The sequence below is a fragment of the Neovison vison genome, chromosome 6 (assembly GCF_020171115.1).
Source record: "Neovison vison isolate M4711 chromosome 6, ASM_NN_V1, whole genome shotgun sequence".
Lineage (NCBI taxonomy): Eukaryota > Metazoa > Chordata > Mammalia > Carnivora > Mustelidae > Neogale > Neogale vison.
This window is the reverse complement of record NC_058096.1, coordinates 5,403,590-5,422,544: the sequence shown is the minus strand read 5'-3', so window position 1 is coordinate 5,422,544 and position 18,955 is coordinate 5,403,590. Positions and strand designations below refer to the sequence as shown.

The window sequence follows — 18,955 nt, the reverse complement described above, 5'->3', positions numbered from 1 at the left end:
AGGCTCGTGCTCCAGAGAGATCCAAAGCCTCTGCCTCTGTGCTTGCCAGAGACGGGGTCTTTCTGTGTTTGCTGGCCACCCCCAGTGCTCACTTCTGCCTTCTCAGAACCCACTGCACTGCACCTGCCTGGCTGGCCCTCAGTCTGGGGAGAAGAATCCTCCTTCCAGGACACCTGGGAATGGATTTCCTCCAGCAGGCCGGCATCTGTGGTGGAGCCAGCTGGTGGAAGGAGAGGGTCCTGGGTTAGTCAGTCTGCATGTCACCATCTCAGGTAGTGGTAATTGTAACTGTTCTTTGTATGTGACAAGGCAGGCTAGTGCACACTTTCTCCTTGTCCCTCTAAAACAAGTCTCAGTTCATGATCATCCCCATCGCAAACACAGGGAAGCATCTGAACCCCAGAAAGGCAAATCTGAATACACTCAGTTGGTTGGAACTTGAATTTGGGCTTTCCCTGGTGAAGCTTTTTCTTCATACCTCATTTGCCTATCTTTATTTTTTTTTTCCTAGAAAAATGTAAGCATTTTGGCTAGTGTTATGGGCTAAAGTGCGTCTGCCCCTCCCAACATTCATTGGTTGAAGCCCTGATCCCCTAGTACTCAGAATGGGACTGTATTTAGAGACAGGGTCTTTAAAGAAGTGGTTAATGTCAAATGAGGTCATTAACATGGGTCTTAATCCAGGACAACTGGTTCTTATAAGAAGAGGTCAGGACCCGGACTCGCACAAGGGTCGACCATGGGAGGACACAGGGAGAAGATGGGTCTGCAGGCCCAGGAGGGGGGCTTCAGAGGAGCAAACTCTGCATGCACCTTGATCTCAGACTTCCAGCCTCCAGACTGTGAGCAAATACATTTCTGCCTTTGAAGCCCCCTGCTGGTGGTACTTTGTTCCACAGACCTCGCGGACCAGTACAACTAGGAGCCATTTTGCCTCTCCAATAGAAAAAAATAGTTTTTTCAATGATAGTTCTGTCTTCTTGTTTGTTCGGTTCCTGGCCTTAATGAATTTTGGGGAGAAGTTGATCTCAGCGGCACCTCTGTGCAGCCAGAGGTTACCTAAAGGGCCCAGCCCCATAGTCTTTGTCTATAAGCAAGATGCATGGATGTCAGGGGCAGAGCAGTGGCCCCATGGAGGCAGAGGACGTAGGAGCTGGAAGTAAGCCAGTGCTTTCAGCCGGCCCAATTAGGCTTTGCATTAACAACAGCCCGTTTTGCACAGTGGAGACTGTGGGTTTCAGAATGCCTCTCTTTTAGGACACCAGAGAATTTCTCTCTCTTGGAAAAGCTGGGAGAATCAAAAAGGTGCTAACTTGGTGTGTGGAAAGTTACAAGGGGGAAATATGTGTTTATTGGGTGTGCGAACACAGGAGATGCAGGCAGCCCTCGCTCCTGCTGCTGCTAATGTCTGACCTTGTTCATTAATCTCCACCGCTTAGCCAAGACCTGGAAAATTGCAATTCTCCGCACCAGCAGCCCCCATTCAATAAATCCCAAGCCAGCGGGCAGGAACGAGAAGCCGCTTGGAGCTCAGGGCTCTGGTGCCGGCTTGCTGGCATTCCACGCACGGGCCCAGCCATGGGGGAATGCTGTAACTCACGGCCGACTGGGTTTGTCCCCAGCTTTCTAAAGAAGGTGCAGGCTTTTTTTTTCTTTTTTAAATTGGCATTTCATAAGATAGATACTGATGCCAGAATTTTTTGGAACTAGGCATACAAAATTATCTTTAGTATTTTTTTTTGTGAGGGAGGACATGCCCTCTTCTCTAACACCAGGTCCCTTGTTCCCTGGGTGTATTTGGATTCAATTTGAGGCTTAAGGGATAAAAATTCCATTCTTTGCTTGCTTTTCTTGCTGATCTCTTTGCTTTCCCTGTCTCAAGGGCCTGGGTTTGTGTCCTTGTGCAGAAAGCCACACTGGCTATCCTTTACCAGTAGGGGACCTGGGTGCAGGAGAGGGCAGAGACCCAGCTAAGACGCTCCAGGAGCTCACGTTACTCTGTATCAATTAGTTTAAGTATATCAAGGGCAACACAATGGACAGATGTGAATTCTTTCCACGTTCATATTATACCCTGAAAGACAGTAGGGCATTCTAAGAACTTTAGTATTATAATATCCCATTTGCAAGGCATACTTAAGTTAAATGACTGTTATTTCTTAATGGTGTGCTAAAATTTAGGTCCTTTTATAGTAGGCTCTGTGCTGTGCCTCCTAATCAAGGCAAACTCCTACTCAGGACAATTATATCCCAATTTACTGGTTATGCACAAATTTCTGATCTACAGGATTAGGACTTGGGAGGTAATTTGTTTCTATAAAATACCTCTTAGAATATGGAGAGTTATAAGTATGTAAATGACCGTGTGTGCGTGTGTGTGTGTGTATGTGTGTGTGTGCGCGCACAAGCCCCCATGTTCATGACTTACTACCAGTACCTCTAGGCAATGACTCTACATTGTCATAAACTCAGAAACAAATATATTTAATAGTTCCTTCGATCAAGCATGGGGGTTAATATGATGCTGAGTTTCAAACTTTTTATCAGATCTTGGGCTGTCACAGGATCCAGGAATAGCTCTCTTATGTTCTGGATGACTACGTGTCTGTTAATTTCTAAGGAATTTATGCTAATTATTTGAAGTCTGCTACTTAGATTGTGGATGCATGGATGGAGAATAATTTTTCAAAGCGTGTTGTTTCAGTGGAGAGGCCCTGCCGTCCCTCCCTGGGCAGCTGGGTCTTCACCTCCCTTTGGGGACAAGCCTCCTCCCCTGACCCTGTCTCTTTCCTGGAACCCTTGACTGACCTCATAACATGCAGGCGGGCACACAGCACACACACGCACACACACACACACACACACACATTGTTTTCAGAATTTATGAAATTCCATTATTTATTTGTGCATTTACCTTTCTATTTTCTGTTTCTCCCTGACAGAAAGGGTCTTTGGGCTTCTTCTTTTCTCTCTCTCAGCCCTTAGAACAGTGATGGACCGACATGAGGCCTTCGTCACCATTTGCCGCATGGTAAAATTTGGTGTAAATTCTCCTGGACTGCCTAGTAAATGAGCAGATTTTGCAAACTGTTTAATTGTATCATGTGTTTAACTTGGACCATTTAAAATTTTCTTTCCCCCTAAGAAACATTAGCTGGTCCACACGAAAGGCTGTCATGTTGGCCTCTAGGGATCTGAAAGTAATGCTACCCTGCTGATTAAAGCCAAGATTTGGAGCAAGGCTGGGCTTCCTGATCAGCCCTTGGCCAGCACTCACCAGGTGATCTTGGGAGAGGCACATCATGGTCTCTGTGCCTTTGAGAAATGGGGACAGTGGGCATTTCCTGCAGCTCTTGAGAATGCAACAGCCAGACAAGGGAAAGAATAAAAGCTCCTTTGAACCCTTTAGGGCCCAAAGTTAGGTGAGGTGTTATTCTAGGTTGAATTTTGTCCCCCAAATTCATATGCTAAAGCCCTGCACCTAGTCCCTTAGAATGAGGCCATGTTTGGAGATAGGGACTTTGATGAGGTGATTAAGTTAAATCTAGGCTTTTTATGGTATCTGACCGGTGTCCTTATAGGAAGGAGAAGAGATGCCAGACCATGTGAGGACATAGCCGGAAGGTGGCTGTCGGCAAGCCAGGCAAAGTATAAGTATATACTTATATACACTTATATAAGTATCCCATGCTTGATCGAAGGAACTATTAAATATATTTGTTTCTGAATTTATGACAATGTAGAGGTCTCTGGAAAAATGGAACCTGCTCACGTGTTAGTCGAGGACTTGAGCTTCAACTGAGAGAGAACAGATGTCTGTCATCCAAATAGTCCAGTCTGGGGCACTCTGTAACGGCAGCCGGGCAGGTGGCCACGGGTGCCCAGTAAGAACCTGTTGATGGGCTCTAGCTCTGATTGGAGGACCCCTCTTCTAGCGCGGGCTCTGTGTTGATCAGAATGCATGCACACAAATGGTATTTTGGCACGTCAAACCCTTTTCCCCTACGAGGGATTTTCGCGGCCGCATGGAAGACTTGCAGTATTCACCTGGGGTTGTCTTGGACTGGTAGTAGCTGCTTCCTTTTCTATTTATGATTCTTTATTTTACATTTGCTGTCAAATGATCTGTGGAAGAAAAACCACTTAACTCTATGAGGGAGAACCTATTTCATGCTCAGCGAAGGGTTGCTCTTATGACAATGACATCTTTAAGAATGGCTGCCTGTACATCTCTCTTAGGGCATCATAAAATCCACAACAGCAGAGCCACTTCCTGTCTCAGTTTCTGCAAGGAAAAGGCAGTATTTCAGGAAAATAGCATAAGGAATATCTACCGGACAGCACGGGGTTTCTTCCTGGGGACAGGGCAGGGCAGCACTGAATCCCGAGACTCCCGAGCCCTGAGGGGCGTCAGCGCTCGTGGTGCTGGCCGGCGGCTGGGCTCTGCACTCTGGGCTCTGGCTTGGTTGTCTGATGAAGTTTCTGCCGAGGGAGAAAAGTCTGGTTGTTTGGGACCGTTGTACAGCTGGTTCTGCAAGAGAAGATTGGTGGACGCGGACTGGAATGGAGGCAAATAGAAGGGCAGGTAGATAATGTGGGGGGTCGTAATGGCCCAGACAGCCTCACACCATTGAGACTAGGCCTGCCAGAGCTGGGGGACATCGGAAAGGCTTGTGGGGGCTTCCCGCCCACCTGAACGCACAGGACGTTGCACTGTGGTGGTGCCCCTCACAGCCCAGAGCTACGTGGTCAGGAAGTCGGGTTCCCTCTTATTCTCGGGGGAGTTGGCAATCACTAGCTTTTTACAACCAGCTAATTGGTATGAATAACGTCTTGACCATTCTGCTGGTCAGCTTCAGAATGTCTTCACAGAGGGACGCACAGAAATGATAAAATCCCTGTACTCCAGAGAGATGGGGATAATAGCAGCCATGCGGTAATGGGCAGGGGCACTACTGCTCGCTCAGGCTGGTGGAAAACCATCACCAGGAACTGGGTCCCTATGCCTTTTGCCTACTGGGATTCTGGACACAAATGTCAGGTGGATTCCCTCTGCTCATTTAGATCTCCCGTGCCTTTTGCACAGGGTCTGGGCCCCCTTCAGTGCCTCCAAACGCCGGTGACTGGGGACTGGCAGAGTTGATATTCACATGACCTGTGGGTTGTGGGCTGCACCTGTCTTTCTGTGTAGCCTCTGGGCCTTGTGCTGCTAAGCAAGGATGTGAAGTTACAAGCACAGCAAACACCACCTGCCATCCAAGAGGCTGGGGAGGGTCTGACCCCTTGGTGCCACGTCTCATTGCCTGTGATGGCTGTGTGGCTGGCCCTGCTAGGAAGCATCTGTTCCCCTCCCCTCCCCTCCCCTCCCTTCCCCTCCCTTCCCTTCCCCTCCCCTCCTTTTCCCTTCCTTCCCTTTCCCTTCCCTTCCCTTCCCTTCCTTTTCCCTCTGCATCAGGCCCCAAGCATTCAAGAGTCTGAGCAGGTGAAGGCCGTGGGGACTGGGGATCCATGTGACTGCTCTAACCCCCTCCACCTGCTTTGCAGCTCTGACCTATCCTGCTCAATACCACTGGGCTAGGAATTCAATTTATAGCATGGCCCTCATCTGCACAGAACACCAGGACCTACGTGGAACTGACTTCTAAAAACGATTTTGCCTCTGTATTTTCCAGATAAGCAAACTGAGACCCAGAGAAGCTATGAACCTTCCTGAGAGTCCCAGAGCCGTGAGACACATCCCTAAATCACTCTACTGGCTTCTGCCAGCTGCCTCACTGGGACCAGGACTACCTGAGGGTTGGGAGGGAGTCAGTCTCATCCCAGAGAAGGCTGGAGGGCACTGCCTATCTGATGCGAGGCTGCCTTTCCCTTGTTCCCTGGCCAGGTGCTGAGGGCAGGCATGGTTTTAGGCACAGAGGGGCTTAAGAGCCCATCCAGACCTCACCCTCCGTGGGGGTTTCTCAGGAGCTGTGTGTCTGAAGGTGCCCACCCCTGGATGGCTGTGAGTCCCTTCTCCGTACCCAGGCCCTGACCATTCCCTGTGGCACCCCTCCGTCCCCGTTAAACGACGCTTCTTATGTCACTCCAGTGTAGCCATGCTCTGCATCTTGTTCATCAAGCTGCCTGAGGACTGTGCCCCTCAGCCGGTGCCACGGAGGCTTTGCCGGGGCACCTCCCGGCCTCCTGCTGCTGAGTCTGGGGCTCTCTGAGCCCTGCTTTCCTAGTCTCAGGGCCACACCAAGTCATCGGTAGACGCTTGCTCAGTGGTAGTGAGCCCTGTGCCCCCAATCTAGTTGTCCCCCATTTCTCCACCACATTCTGGGGCCCCCTCCTCTGCTCTGGAAATCCTGGTGGAAGGAGTCACAGTGTCAGAACTTCCCCAGGGAATGCCTGACTCTGCCAAGTAAACAGAAAGTAACAATTCCTGAAATATTAGTGCTTTCTTTTCAAACATTGTGATATTTTTCCAGCAGAGGGAGGAAGGCATAAATCACTTTCAGCTGGAGATATTAGTTTCAGAGATGATTGTGACAGTTATTTTTATGACCCATGCTCACAATCTCATATATTTCTTAGATGTACGTAATTTTCCATACCTTCTCATTTGTCAAAAAATAATATTGTTGTTTTTGTCATGGTTATTAAGGGGACTCAGGTTGTTCAAAGCCTGCAGGTTGCAGCTTGTTTTAAATCTAAAAGAGAGGTTTTCTGGGTCCCCTTGAATGACAGCTGGTCTCCCCTATTGCAATCGGATACAAGGATCCCTCAGGGAGGAAGAGTACTTGGGGCTCTGAACTGTCATATGATGACTCCTAGTGCTGAAGGTGCTACCTACCTGCCGACATGGTTGGTGTCGAGGGTCCATCGCTGGGAGGGCCCCGTCCCAGGGGCCCTGTTTAAGGTACTGACATGAGCCTCAGGGAACTCCTACCCTGCCCAGTGGCCCTATCCCTTACAGGTTCCCTGAAGTGCTGTTAAACTGTGAATGCACTGAGGCAGGGGCAGACAAACCCACTGTGTCCTCTGCATCATCTGGGCTCTCATGGGTTAGACAAACATAGCCCCCCAAATAGTCCCTGAACATTGGGACATTCTAAACGCACTACTCTTATGGGCACTGGTAGCCAATCCAATGTAGAGGAAAATGGGTCTATTGATTTAGGTCACAGATGTATCTGCCTGGCAGGGCTTGCGAAGCCACTGTCCTCGCCTCCCGGAGGAAGGTGTGGTTGGAGGGATCTAGCAGATCAGCTTTGTCTCTGGAAAGACTGACAGGAGTCTGCTTAGGGTCTGCAAAGGGGATGTCACATAACTAGTTGCACCTGAAATAAGGTGCACCTCATATATATGTATATCCTTATCTTATCCTTCTCCTTATATCCTTATCATCATTTGTCTGCGTCTATCTTCTATTTATCTTTCTCTCTATCTACCTATCTTCTTTCTATCTTCTATCCATCTACCTATCATCTATTACCTGTCATCTACCTCTTCTCTGTTATCTATCTATTGATCATCTATTATCTACCTGTTATCTGTCTGTAGTCTATCTATTGTCTATCTACTATCTATAGATTATCTATCTATCTATCTATCATCTGTCATCTATACCTTCTCTATTATCTATTGATCATCTATTATCTATTATCTACCTGTTATCTGTCTATTGTCTGTCTATCTATTGTCTATCTACTATCTATATATTACCTACCCATTATCTATCTATCTAATCTATCTATCATCTCTATTACCCATCTTTCACCTATCTTCTATCTAGGAGAGGAAGAACAGAGCAAGCAGGAAAGAACAAGCCTGCCTCCCTTGAAAAGACCCCATGTCCTCCACCCTTTTTGTGAGGGGTGCTGCCTGAACATTATTATCCAGAATCACTGAGAAAGGAAGTGAGTGAGTGACGAACTCAGGCTGCCTGGTGTCAAGGTCGGAGGTAGAGCCCTGTCCCTGCCTCAAGTGCCACAGACATTCCCATCCGGAGCTGGATGTGCCCAGTACACCGCTGGGCTCCAGATGCAAGTCCAGGTGGCAGTGAGGTCTTGACCCAAGTGCTTTGGGGTCTGCCTTGAGCTAACTCTAGGGCCATGTTGGGTGCTTCATCTGTAGACAAAGTAGTTTGAGTCTCAACTCTGGCTGTATCTTGGAATCATCTGAGAGCCTTTCACGAAAACAGGGATGCCTGGTGTTCCCCCAGGGCTGCTGCTGCATGTGACTTGGTTTTGCTACCAGAAGCCCTGAGTCTGGAGAGGGGTCCTGGGCCTGTATTTTTTTTTAAAGGTTTTATTTATTTATTTGAGAAAGAGAGAGAGAGCAAGCATAAGCAGGGTGGAGGGGTAGAAGCAGAGGAAGAAGCAGACTCACTGCTGAGCAGAAAGCCCTACGCAGGACTGGATCCCAGGACCCTGAGATGACCAGAGCTAAAGGCAGTCCGCACCTGTATGTCTTAAAAAAGATAGTTTGGCAATTGTGATGATTAACTTTCTCCCAACTGAAGGAGTTGTAACAATGCTTCCTTTTTATAACTAGAGGATTTTATTTATTTATTTGCTTTTATGTTTGGCTAGAAGTTGATGCTGATGCCCAGTGAAAAGGGACACTCTGTCTGAGCTTTCACTTTGCTTTGGCTTCTGTCTTATTTTCTATAATTGTTACAGTGTGAGTTAGTTAAATCCTTCCACTTTAGCAAGCATATTGCTAAGTCTCCCTCATTGGAACAGAGTGTAATACCTGTGGAAGATCAACCAAATTGTGAAGTTCAGATGGGGTCATCCATTGGTGACAATGATAGAAACAGCAGCCTTCATTCAGTCAGCAATTGCGTTGGCATCAGAAGTATATACAGGAACTCAGTGACTTTGACCCAAAGCTCTTGTGAATATCAGTTCCCCATTGGGTCAATATCTGTAGTTCTATTTAAATCGTCTCTATGAGGTTTTCAGGAAAAAATCAAATCATAGCTAATATTTTTAACACCATGTGATACGTGGCCATGAGACGTGGAAAATCACATACAGAAGGTATCTGAGGGGTTGGGACTGTGTTCTTGAGTTTCACAGTTTCTTGCAAGTGTAGAGTTGGGGCAGGCAGAGGACAGCCAAATCCTGGGCTCTGATGGGGGTCAGACAGACTCTACTCTGTAAACCAGGTCCTGTGCTGGGGATGGTGAGTGCACGCCGTGTGGTGACTGACGGCTTTCTGCCTTCCTGCTCTCAGCTCCGTGATGGCTTCACCTTTGTGTTTTCTCTTGTTACAGATGGGCAGAAGAAAGTTCAAGAAGAATTCGATATTGACATGGATGCGCCAGAGACAGAACGCGCAGCTGTGGCCATTCAGTCTCAGTTCAGAAAATTCCAGAAGAAAAAGGCTGGGTCCCAGTCTTAGTGGGAAAGCCCCTTCCTAGTATGCCAGAAGACACCGAATTCAACCATCATCTGTCAAGAAATTAAAAGAACAACACCCTAGAGAGAATCCATCTGCACACAATACACACATGCACACCTGTCCTGCAATGCATGTACAGAGACCCATGATATTTATTCCCTCATAGGAAGGTGTAGACAATTCAACTGTGGGTGGCTTAATCTCTGTTTATCTCTAGTACCATTCCTCCTGCAGCTAACTCTTGATGTTGTAATAAAATGGAGTTATGATGCGTGATTCAAGTGTCTGCTTTGACTCTCCCTTTAGAGTAACCCAGGAAGTGACTAGCGTTAGAGATGGCTGCAGGGCAGATGTATTAACAGGTAGAGCTGAAATACTGCTTCTGTGAGAAGCTTCCTGCTGGGAACAAGAGATCTACTCTTTGCCATACCTGTCTTGAAGAGTATTAACTGTCAACTGGCAATGCATTTTCCTCTTATGATGGGAGTAGAGCTCTGTAACCTTGGTGCCAAAAAGCCAGTCTCCCAGTGGAATTATGACTCACCCAGGAGAACAAGAAAGGGGAGGGCATGTGTCCCTCAGATATGCTCAGCAGGCACATCTCACAAATCCAGGGGGACACCCCCACTGCTGAGGCCGTTCTCTCTGCACCTGCATGGCTCCAGAGGGAAGGTGGTTCTCGAGTCCTTCCCCATCCCAACCTCCCTGAGCTCCTTACACTCTGATTTGCTACTTGCTGGAATCTTTCGCCACAACCTGCAATTTGAGAAGCTGTCTGGCTTCTCTCCCATTAAGAGAACATCCTCCCTTGAGAACCTTGCAGGTAAATTGTTTCACACACCCCAAAGGGGCTCCACAGGCTAGGAGGAGGGATTGTCACATGGAAAGGATGCCTCACAGAGTAAAGAGCAGGGTCACTAGGTCCTTGCCTTGGGGCCCCAGGTGGTAGGAGCCCCGAACCACTGAATCTTGTTGTTTGAGCTTCGCCATGTGAGAAGATGATATGGAAATTGCATCTTGTCTTCAGCAACCTGAGGGGGTCTGTGAGAGCACAGTGTTCTACTGAGGAGCACCTGATCTCTTTCCTTCACCAGCTCCTTAACCAGGGGTCAAGGTGGAGCATGAAGAAAGTGGAAAGAGGAGAGAGAGGGCTCTGTGTGTGTGTATGGCTGTTCACACCTGTGCCTGGGAGTGCAGATGTAAAGTGTGGTGGAAGGGGGTCAGGGGCCGCCTGGGGTGGAGCCCATGCTGATCCTCCAGCAGGTCCCCGTTTGGGGCCACAAGGGTCTGGACCAAAAAAATGCATCAGTGGGAAGATTAACGGTTTCAAAAACTCCATCTGAAAATGTGTCTTATGTGTTTTCTTGGGAGATGCCTCCTACCGAACAATTATCTGAGGCTGTTAGAGACAGGAGGTGGGCTCTGGGGTTCCCTGATGGTTTTCTAATTAGAGAAGTACTCAATAGTATTGTTTCGGTACCAGCAAACAGCCAGGGATTCCTGGAGCTCCTGGAAGCTATGGATCCACTGCAAACAGGACAGCAGGTCAAGGGGACATTCCAGAGCAAGCCTCCTGAGACTGCAGGACAAATGCCATGGAAGTTATATGGGCTGCTCAGTAGTCTTTATGGAGGTAAAGAGAGTAGGGAACATAATTCAGATGAGTTCCCTCTATGTCCCACCCATCTGGTGTCCTCATTGTCCCTTCATTATCTGAATATTATCACATAAAGCGAGTGGGCCCCTTCCGGAGTGTGTCTGGACCTGATGGCTGGTGTGGGTTTCGTCCTGCTATGACTCAACCTGGAAGCAAATCTGGTTTTACAGTGATTTGCTCCCCCTAGAGGGACTCTCCTTGCAAAGCTGGAGAATCTAACCAAGGTTCTTCCCCAATATTCCAAAGGGATGGGAAACACTCTTCAGTAACAGTGACCCATTGATACAGAAGGAGAGGGGGCCATTATGTCATGTTTGGAGAGGCCCTCAACAGCCCCAATACACCTCCCTGATCCCAATCATGGAACAAGGGCATGTCTGACCTTTGAGCCATGGGAATGAAGTTTTTGTTTCTCAGGTAGATTCATAAGAGTGTCAAACTCTAGCTAAGAGCAGAGGGAAGACTTTGAATCACCCCGCTCTGCGTGGGAGTTGGTATGTTGAGTTTCTGGACTCATGGAGACAGAGGGAGGAGAAGGGGCTTATGGTACCAGGCTTGAAGGTCCTTTCTCTTTCTTTGGGCTGCAGTGTTCAACCCCAAGGAGGGAACATCCCCAGAGTGTGCCCAAGGAGGGATGCGTAGAGTGTCAGCAAGCTGGAGCATCATTAACTCAGTTTCATTTCACACACATATTTATTGAACTCCTACCATGTGTATGTACCGGTGTTATGGCGAACCTTGTCAAGATGCTGGCTGGCTGGAGGTGAAGAGGCCCAAATAAACAGATGATAAAATGGAGAGATTTATGCTGGGGGCAGCTCATCCAGGCTTGGAGAATCACTCAAGTTTCCCTGAGAAACTGCCACCCCAGCAAGGATGGGAAAGATGATGGGAGTCACTAGATAAATAGGGTGGGTGGTTGCAGTTGGTTGGTGGAAAAGGCTCTGGGCAAGGTCCAGGAGAAGGAGATGCTCAGCTTTGCCGAGGTGCCCTGTATTACCACATCCCAGCCTGGGGCATGTGGTTCTGTCACCCACACTTGGGCAGGCCAGGAGGCAGGACTCAAAGTTTGAGACTTGGAACTGGGTTGATCTTTGACTTTGAGTTGGCCGGGTGGCTGCAGAGAAGTTACCTACAGGAGCAGCAGCTTTCCTTTTCATCAAGGTCATGATCACGTGAACTTAGGTGGATGGGAAAATATTGGGAATTTAAAATGAGATAAAGTATTTGAGTGTCTGGCTGAGTGTAGATGTCCGGTACATGAAAGGCAATAATGGCAGACCCATGTGGCAGAGTCCATCATTGGATCCAGCGGCAGCAAGCTTTTTCCTGAATCAACCCAATGCGGAGTTTCCATGGGATTCAGCTTCTCTTGTTGCCAGCCAGTTGGGCCAGTGGTGACACCTGACCGAGGAGGTGGGCTCAGCCAATCACAATCCCTCTCTCATGAGTTTGGACTAATAATGGTCATGGTTACTGAGCTAGTTAACAGGAAAGAGATGTTGAGTTGGGGTCAAAGCTGTTATTGTGACAGATTAATCTGAAAAAAAGTCTTCACAAAAACGCAACCCCTCCTTTTTTTTCCAGGAAGTGACAAAAGCCAATTTGGAGAGAGATGTAAGAGAGTGTCAAGAGTATTTGAGGGCCCAGAAGAGACAAAGGGTAGCTTAGGTTGAGTTAGTCATTTTGTTGCAATGAGCAGAAACCCATTCACATGAGCTAAAAACAGAATTATTCAGGACTCACAGACGTCTAAAAATAGAATATCCAAGACATCCGAGTAAAGAATAGAACACCATGGGCAGGCAGAATTACATTAAATTTATAAATAAACTGGAGTGTGGTGGGGGAAGAATTGACATGTTTATATTATTAACTTTACAGCATTTTACGACTTTCAGTGAAGTTTTATAGTTTTCTTCACAAAGGTCTTTCTATTCTATTTCCAGATATTTCATGGTTTTTGTTGTCCTTCTAAATAGAATCTTTGGTGGTGGGTATTAAAGAGGGCACGTATTGCATGGAACACTGGGTGTGGTGCATAAACAATGAATCCTGGAACACTGAAAAAATAGACTAAAGTTAAATAGAATCTTTGCCCAAAGCTTTTCTATTTGGTTTTGCTGTTACTCAGGAAAACTACCAATATCTGCATATTTAAGTCTATAACTACTCATCTTACTGAACTGCATAATATCTGATGGTTTTTCAGTGGATTCTTTGGAATTTCCCAGTAGACAGTCCTATCATCTGCAAAGAACAATAATTTGTCTCTTTCCCCCCACATTTTTAGCTCCTTTATTTTTCCTAGTATTCCTTATACTTCACCTTGCACTTTGAGGGAGACTTGGAGGTTGTGGCAGCCTTCGGTGACAGTGACAGACCACCTCTTGAGGTATTGTTCTCACAGCTCATCTATTTTGGGTTGACAGATTTTAACATCAGAGGGTCATGTATTTTCATGTCCTGTAGTCTTCTTGTCATACCTTTGAAGGGACAAATTTTATATATCCTGAAGACTAGTTTGGACAAATTAGTAGAATTATAAGGGAGGAGTAGGGAGGAGAGTTTAGGCTTGGTGCTTAAGGTGAGGATTCACATGGATGGCATGTTTAGGAGATTTCACTCAATTCCAATTCAAGGCATGGATCATTGAGGTGGGGTCCCCTGGTTAGTCTGAGACATTCACAGTCTTAGTCAGCTTAGGTTTCTGTAACAAAATACCACAGACTGGGGGGCAACAGACGTTTATTTCTCATACTTCTGGAGGCGGGAGGTCCAAGATCAAGGTGTTGGCTAATTTGGTTCCTGGTGAGAGCCCACCTCCTGGTTTGTTGGTGGCCTCCTTTTTGCTGACTCTTCACATGGTAAAGATAAAGAGAGCTCTGGTGTCTTTTCTTCTTATAAGGGCACCAATCCCACCATGGGCTTCCACCCTCATGGCCTCAACTAAACCCAATTGCCTCCCAAAGGCCCCACCTCCTAATACCATCATATTGGCAGTTAAGACTTTACCATATGAATCCTGGGGGAGAGAGACATTTAGACCATGACACCTGCCTTTGTCGGTGCAGGAATGGCCAGTTCTCCTAGATGTCATTGACTGTAATGTGATCAGACTAACACATTGGACTTGATTCATGGCCTGGCTGATTTACTGCAGGGCTGCAATTTGCAGCCACTGCCCGACACTGTGTTGGCTCTGTTCCCCTGATGGCTGTGACAGGGGGCTCCGCTCAGTGCCACATTGCCCTTTTGGAAGTAGTTTGTTATTTGTTAATGGATGCTTAATTGAATAAGAATTAAGGGTGAGTGAGATGCTACTATGCTTTCTGTGACCTCCCCAGGAGACAGGGGTCCATAGGGCAGGGATAATGATAGGTTTGGCAGGACCCTGAATAAAATAACCAAACAACCAGAAGATTGTCAAAAGTAGAAAAACTAACCTTGTCTTCTCTCTCTGCTCCTTGCCCTGTAAAGCTGATCTGAATATGGAGATTTTAACCATTCCCCCACCAGCCACCTCCTCCCACCCCCACTGCCCAGCTAACCATTCTCATTATTTCTGTGTACCTCTGCTGCTATAGGGTCTCTGCCACCTGAGTGTTTTAAAAGATGCCATCACATGAGTCATGATTGCTCACAAAGGTTCGAGAAGTGCCTTTCTGTTAGAGGTTCTTGAGCTTTGGTTGGGGGTCTTTCCAACCCCAACAACTCAAGAACAACTTCCTAGTCCACCTGTGAAATGAATATCAGAGCTTCCATTAGATGATTGTTTTGTCCAAAGCCAGGCTGAGTCCTTGACTAGTGAGATGGAATCCTGCATAGAAACACCCAGACACAGGTGAGACCATGGAGTGTTCCATGAGAACATGTTCAATGAGGGGCCCGAGCTTCTCTCCTGGGTTTCCCAAATGTGACTGCACCGTTTCCCTCTGGTGCAGCCATGACCATCTGTGTCCCAGGCATTTAACCAATCACAGTGGTTAAAGCAATCACAGGGCATGCATCCTGTCTGAGAAAGAAGGCTTTGGCTGACTTTTTAAGTGTTGACTTGTGGTTAGAGTTAATGTTGGGGAGAGAGTCAATGCCTTTCCACACCTGGATCACTTCAGCAGTCACTTCTCTGATTTCTCTACTCTGTACCCATTTTCCTTTTTCCAGTGCATTCCTTTGTGTCAGCCAATCATTTAAGAATGTAAATTGAATCATGTCATCTTTACCATGCCTTCCCACTTCCAAACTTAAAATCCTTTGAGGGTTTCACTGTGTCTCAGGATAAAGCCAATTTCTTTGACACGGCCTTTGACAACCTGCATGGTGCCCTTTCTCTTCACTTTCTGGGAGTATCTCTTTCTCAAGCACACTTTTCCCCTGGCCATAGTTCCTTTGAGCCTGTTCCTCTGTCATTGCATCCTTTAGTTCTGGGCTGTCATGCTACTTTCTGGAGCAGTTGAGATAAAACTACTTATGAGGAAAGATAAATCCCCAAATCCTGGATCCTGGGCCCTGCAGAAGTTTATCAGTTTATCAGAAGTTTATCAGGCTCAAGTGGTGGGGGGGTGGGAGGTTGGGGTACCAGGTGGTGGGTATTATAGAGGGCACGGCTTGCATGGAGCACTGGGTGTGGTGAAAAAATAATGAATACTGTTTTTCTGAAAATAAATAAATTGGAAAAAAAATATTAAAAAAAAAAGAAGTTTATCAGGCTCACCGCAGAGCCTGATGCAAGTGTTCTGAGTCATGTCCAATCTCCATGTGGAAGATGGCTTCAAAGGTTTGTAATTGACAAGCCCTACAGGTGGTCAGTTCCAATGGCCAGAATGCAGGCACATGCACTTTTCCTTCTTTCCTTTCCTTTCTTTTCCATTTTTTTTCTTTTAGAGAGTATGCATGAAAAGGGAAAGGGCAGAGGGAGAGAGAGACTCTTAATTAGGTTTCATGCCCAGTGCAGAGATTGATTCGGAGCTTGATCTAAGGCCCTGAGATCATGACCAGAGCCAAAATGAAGAGTTGGTTGCTTAGCTGACTAAACCACCCAGGTGCCCCAAGGCCACACCTATTTTTAAGGGAAGCTATGAGCTCAGGAGGTAGAGGAAACAGGTTTTGGTGGACACACAGCAGTTTTCTGGCACAAGCACTCCTGTCCTATCCCCACCTCACACTTGAGATCCTGTTCTTGATCACACTTACTACAGCTTTAATCTCACATGTGTTTATGTGATTCTCTGATTAAGGCTGGCCTCCTCTGCTCAGCTCTATTAGGTCAGGAATAATCATTTTATGAGCAGTTAAGTTGTTCAGCAAATACTTACCTTGAGAATTAGTGAATACATAGGTGTCCAAGTTTGTTGCATGTGCTTTACAGAAAATGTCTCTCTCAGCGTATTTGAGCACAGAGGGACATAGAGAAATCCTGTGCTTTCATTTAGTAAACAGTCTGGAAAGACTATGATTTGGTCAGAGTTCAAAGTCAGCCGATAGTCTTTGGCTTTTCATTTTCTTTCTAAGGAGGGTCTTAGAAAGCCAGCCCTGTTTTAGATTTTCTTGTCACCCCAGTTTATGATGGGTAGGTATCCAATGGAATCCAGTGCAGATGAACACTGATGCATGGGTACATTTCTAGTCCACCTCTCTTATGGAAAGGAAAAAAAAATCAAACAAATCCCCAAGCTTGTGGTGGCCTCAAGGACAACAGTGTTCTGAATACTGCAAGTCCAGGATTATACGTACATATTTTTTTCATGTCATTCCTTCCATATAGGACATAGCCCCAGCTTTCCACTCACCCGTCCTGGGAAAGAAGACCTCCTTGGACTAAGGTCAGTGTAGCCAGGGTTTGACCTCAACTCAGTTACTATTATTAGTGTTATGCTGTAAGAACTGTAACTCTCTCCTGCCTCAGTCTATACCTCTATAAAGTGGGTATAATAAGCCCCCAGGATGGTAGGAGGGGAATGGGGTCTTTTCCATGTGTTAGCCTGAAGCAAGATGCTGAGCACCTAATGTGTATTAATTCATGTGATTGTAGCAATATTAGAAAATAGGTAATTTATCCCCCATTTTTAGATGAAAATATTAAATCTGAGAGAGGATAAGGCAGTGCTCAAGGTTGTGCAGGTAGTGAGGGGTGAGATGGAATTTCTTATCTGGGTCTGACTTGAAAATGTGGCTTTTAAAACCTAAATCACCCAGTGTGAGGTACTGAATACCAATGTACCTTACAACCAGTGAAATTTCTTACCCACATAGGGCATCATTCAAGTTCTACAGCCCTCAGAGACCCCGGTGGTGCCTCCCTCATCCATTCTGACAGTGACTTTGAATTCTGACAGTGGTGGTGGAAGATAGAACAATGGCCCTCAAAGGTGCCCATGGTCCAGTACCCAGCACCTGTGGCTACATTACCTTACATGGCAAAACAGACTCTACTGTGATGTGATTAAATCACAGATCTTGATATAGGGAGGTTATGCTGGGTGTTTGGTGGCTCAGTGTCATCATGGAGTTCTCATAAAAGGAAGACAAGACGGTTGTGTCAGAAAAGATAAGGCTACTGAGCTAGATTGGAGTGACAGCCTTGGAAGGTGGAAGAGAGCCGGGGAGACAACCAGTGTGGGTGGCCTCTAGAAACTAGAAAAGGTGAGGAAGAAGATCCTTCCTGGGGCCTCCAGAAAGAACTCAGCCCAGCCAAATTCTTGACTTTACTCCATAAAACTCATTTTGGACTTTGGACCTGCACAACTGTTACTGCAAATTTGTATTGTTTAAGCTACTAGATTTGGGGAATTTGTTGCAGTATGATAGGGAATGAATACAGTGGTATTTTCTTATACCTTAACACTCTGTGTGGTCTTGTAAATTTAGCTGTTACCCATGTGTTCAGTATTATCAGCCTATCTGTGAAGATAGCATGGGGGAGACCAGTTTATCCCTCTCTATAGGGATGTTGTAGACACAAAAGAGGGATTGTGAAAAAGTCTCTTGGGTCCAAAACCATAGCCCACTGGTAAAGCCATTGAGAAGGCCAGCAAACCAGTGTGTCACCAAGCCCTATCTCTGGGAATAGAAGCTTCACACACAGCTTCATCACCCTGCAGTCTCTGTGGGGCTCTCAGACAGGGAGGTGTTGATGGTTGAAGGGAGCCAGCAGTACTATGGGGTCCATAGCTGCTGGGACCAGACCACTGTGGCTGAACTCAACACGTGGCAGTGCCCTGCCTTGGAGGTGGGCCAACACTGGCTGTCACTGCCTGTTCTTTCAGGGTTCAGGTATAGCTCAGGCTTTTTTATGTATTTTGTTTGCAACAAGCCAGCAGGCTCTGCAGCACCAGGGCCCTGAGCCAAGCTGATGAACATAGTGGCCACAGGAGTGGTTTTGCCACTGCGGTGCTGTGTGCAGAGAGGGAGCAATGCAGGCTCTGCACCACTTATAATATTTCTCCTGTGTTCCCATCCTCCCACAGAAGTGGAGCTCTGAGCAAAGAAAGATGCACATCTCCACCATCCTCCCAGTGTAGATTAACAGTGGGGCGAGACAACTTTATTAATTTGATAACCTCCTAGGTGGTCCTTCAATGGTGTGGGACCTCCATGGAGCTGTTCACAGAGTGGCTGGCTTGGTTTTTATGACTGTCTGGATTTAGAGGAACAAAGGCATTCTCCCGTTCCCTGGGGGAATTTCCAGGATCTCCATCTACCTCTTACTTACTCACTATAGCCCCTTATTTGCTTCATGCTCATAAATCAAAGAGCATTCAGTGCTGCAAACCACTGTAGAGGTCTCATCCACCCCGCATTTTATAAACAAATAAAGCAAAGCTTGGAGTAATGGAGTGGCTTATCTGGGGCCTCAAGGCCAGACCCTGGCCCAGAGTCCTTCAGGGACAGTGTGCCCTTGCAAGT

At 46.8% G+C, this 18,955-nt stretch overlaps 1 protein-coding gene across 1 annotated transcript in view; it reads left to right on the top strand.

Moving 5' to 3' along the window:
• The window catches only part of PCP4 (Purkinje cell protein 4), a 54,740-nt gene extending 45,071 nt beyond the window's left edge, over positions 1–9,669 (top strand). Inside the window, exon 3 of the mRNA XM_044254944.1 lies at positions 9,266–9,669. Within this exon, the coding sequence (XP_044110879.1) occupies positions 9,266–9,393 (128 nt within the window). The 3' untranslated portion in view covers positions 9,394–9,669. The remainder of the gene's footprint in view (positions 1–9,265) is intronic.
• The last annotated feature ends 9,286 nt before the right edge of the window (positions 9,670–18,955 follow it).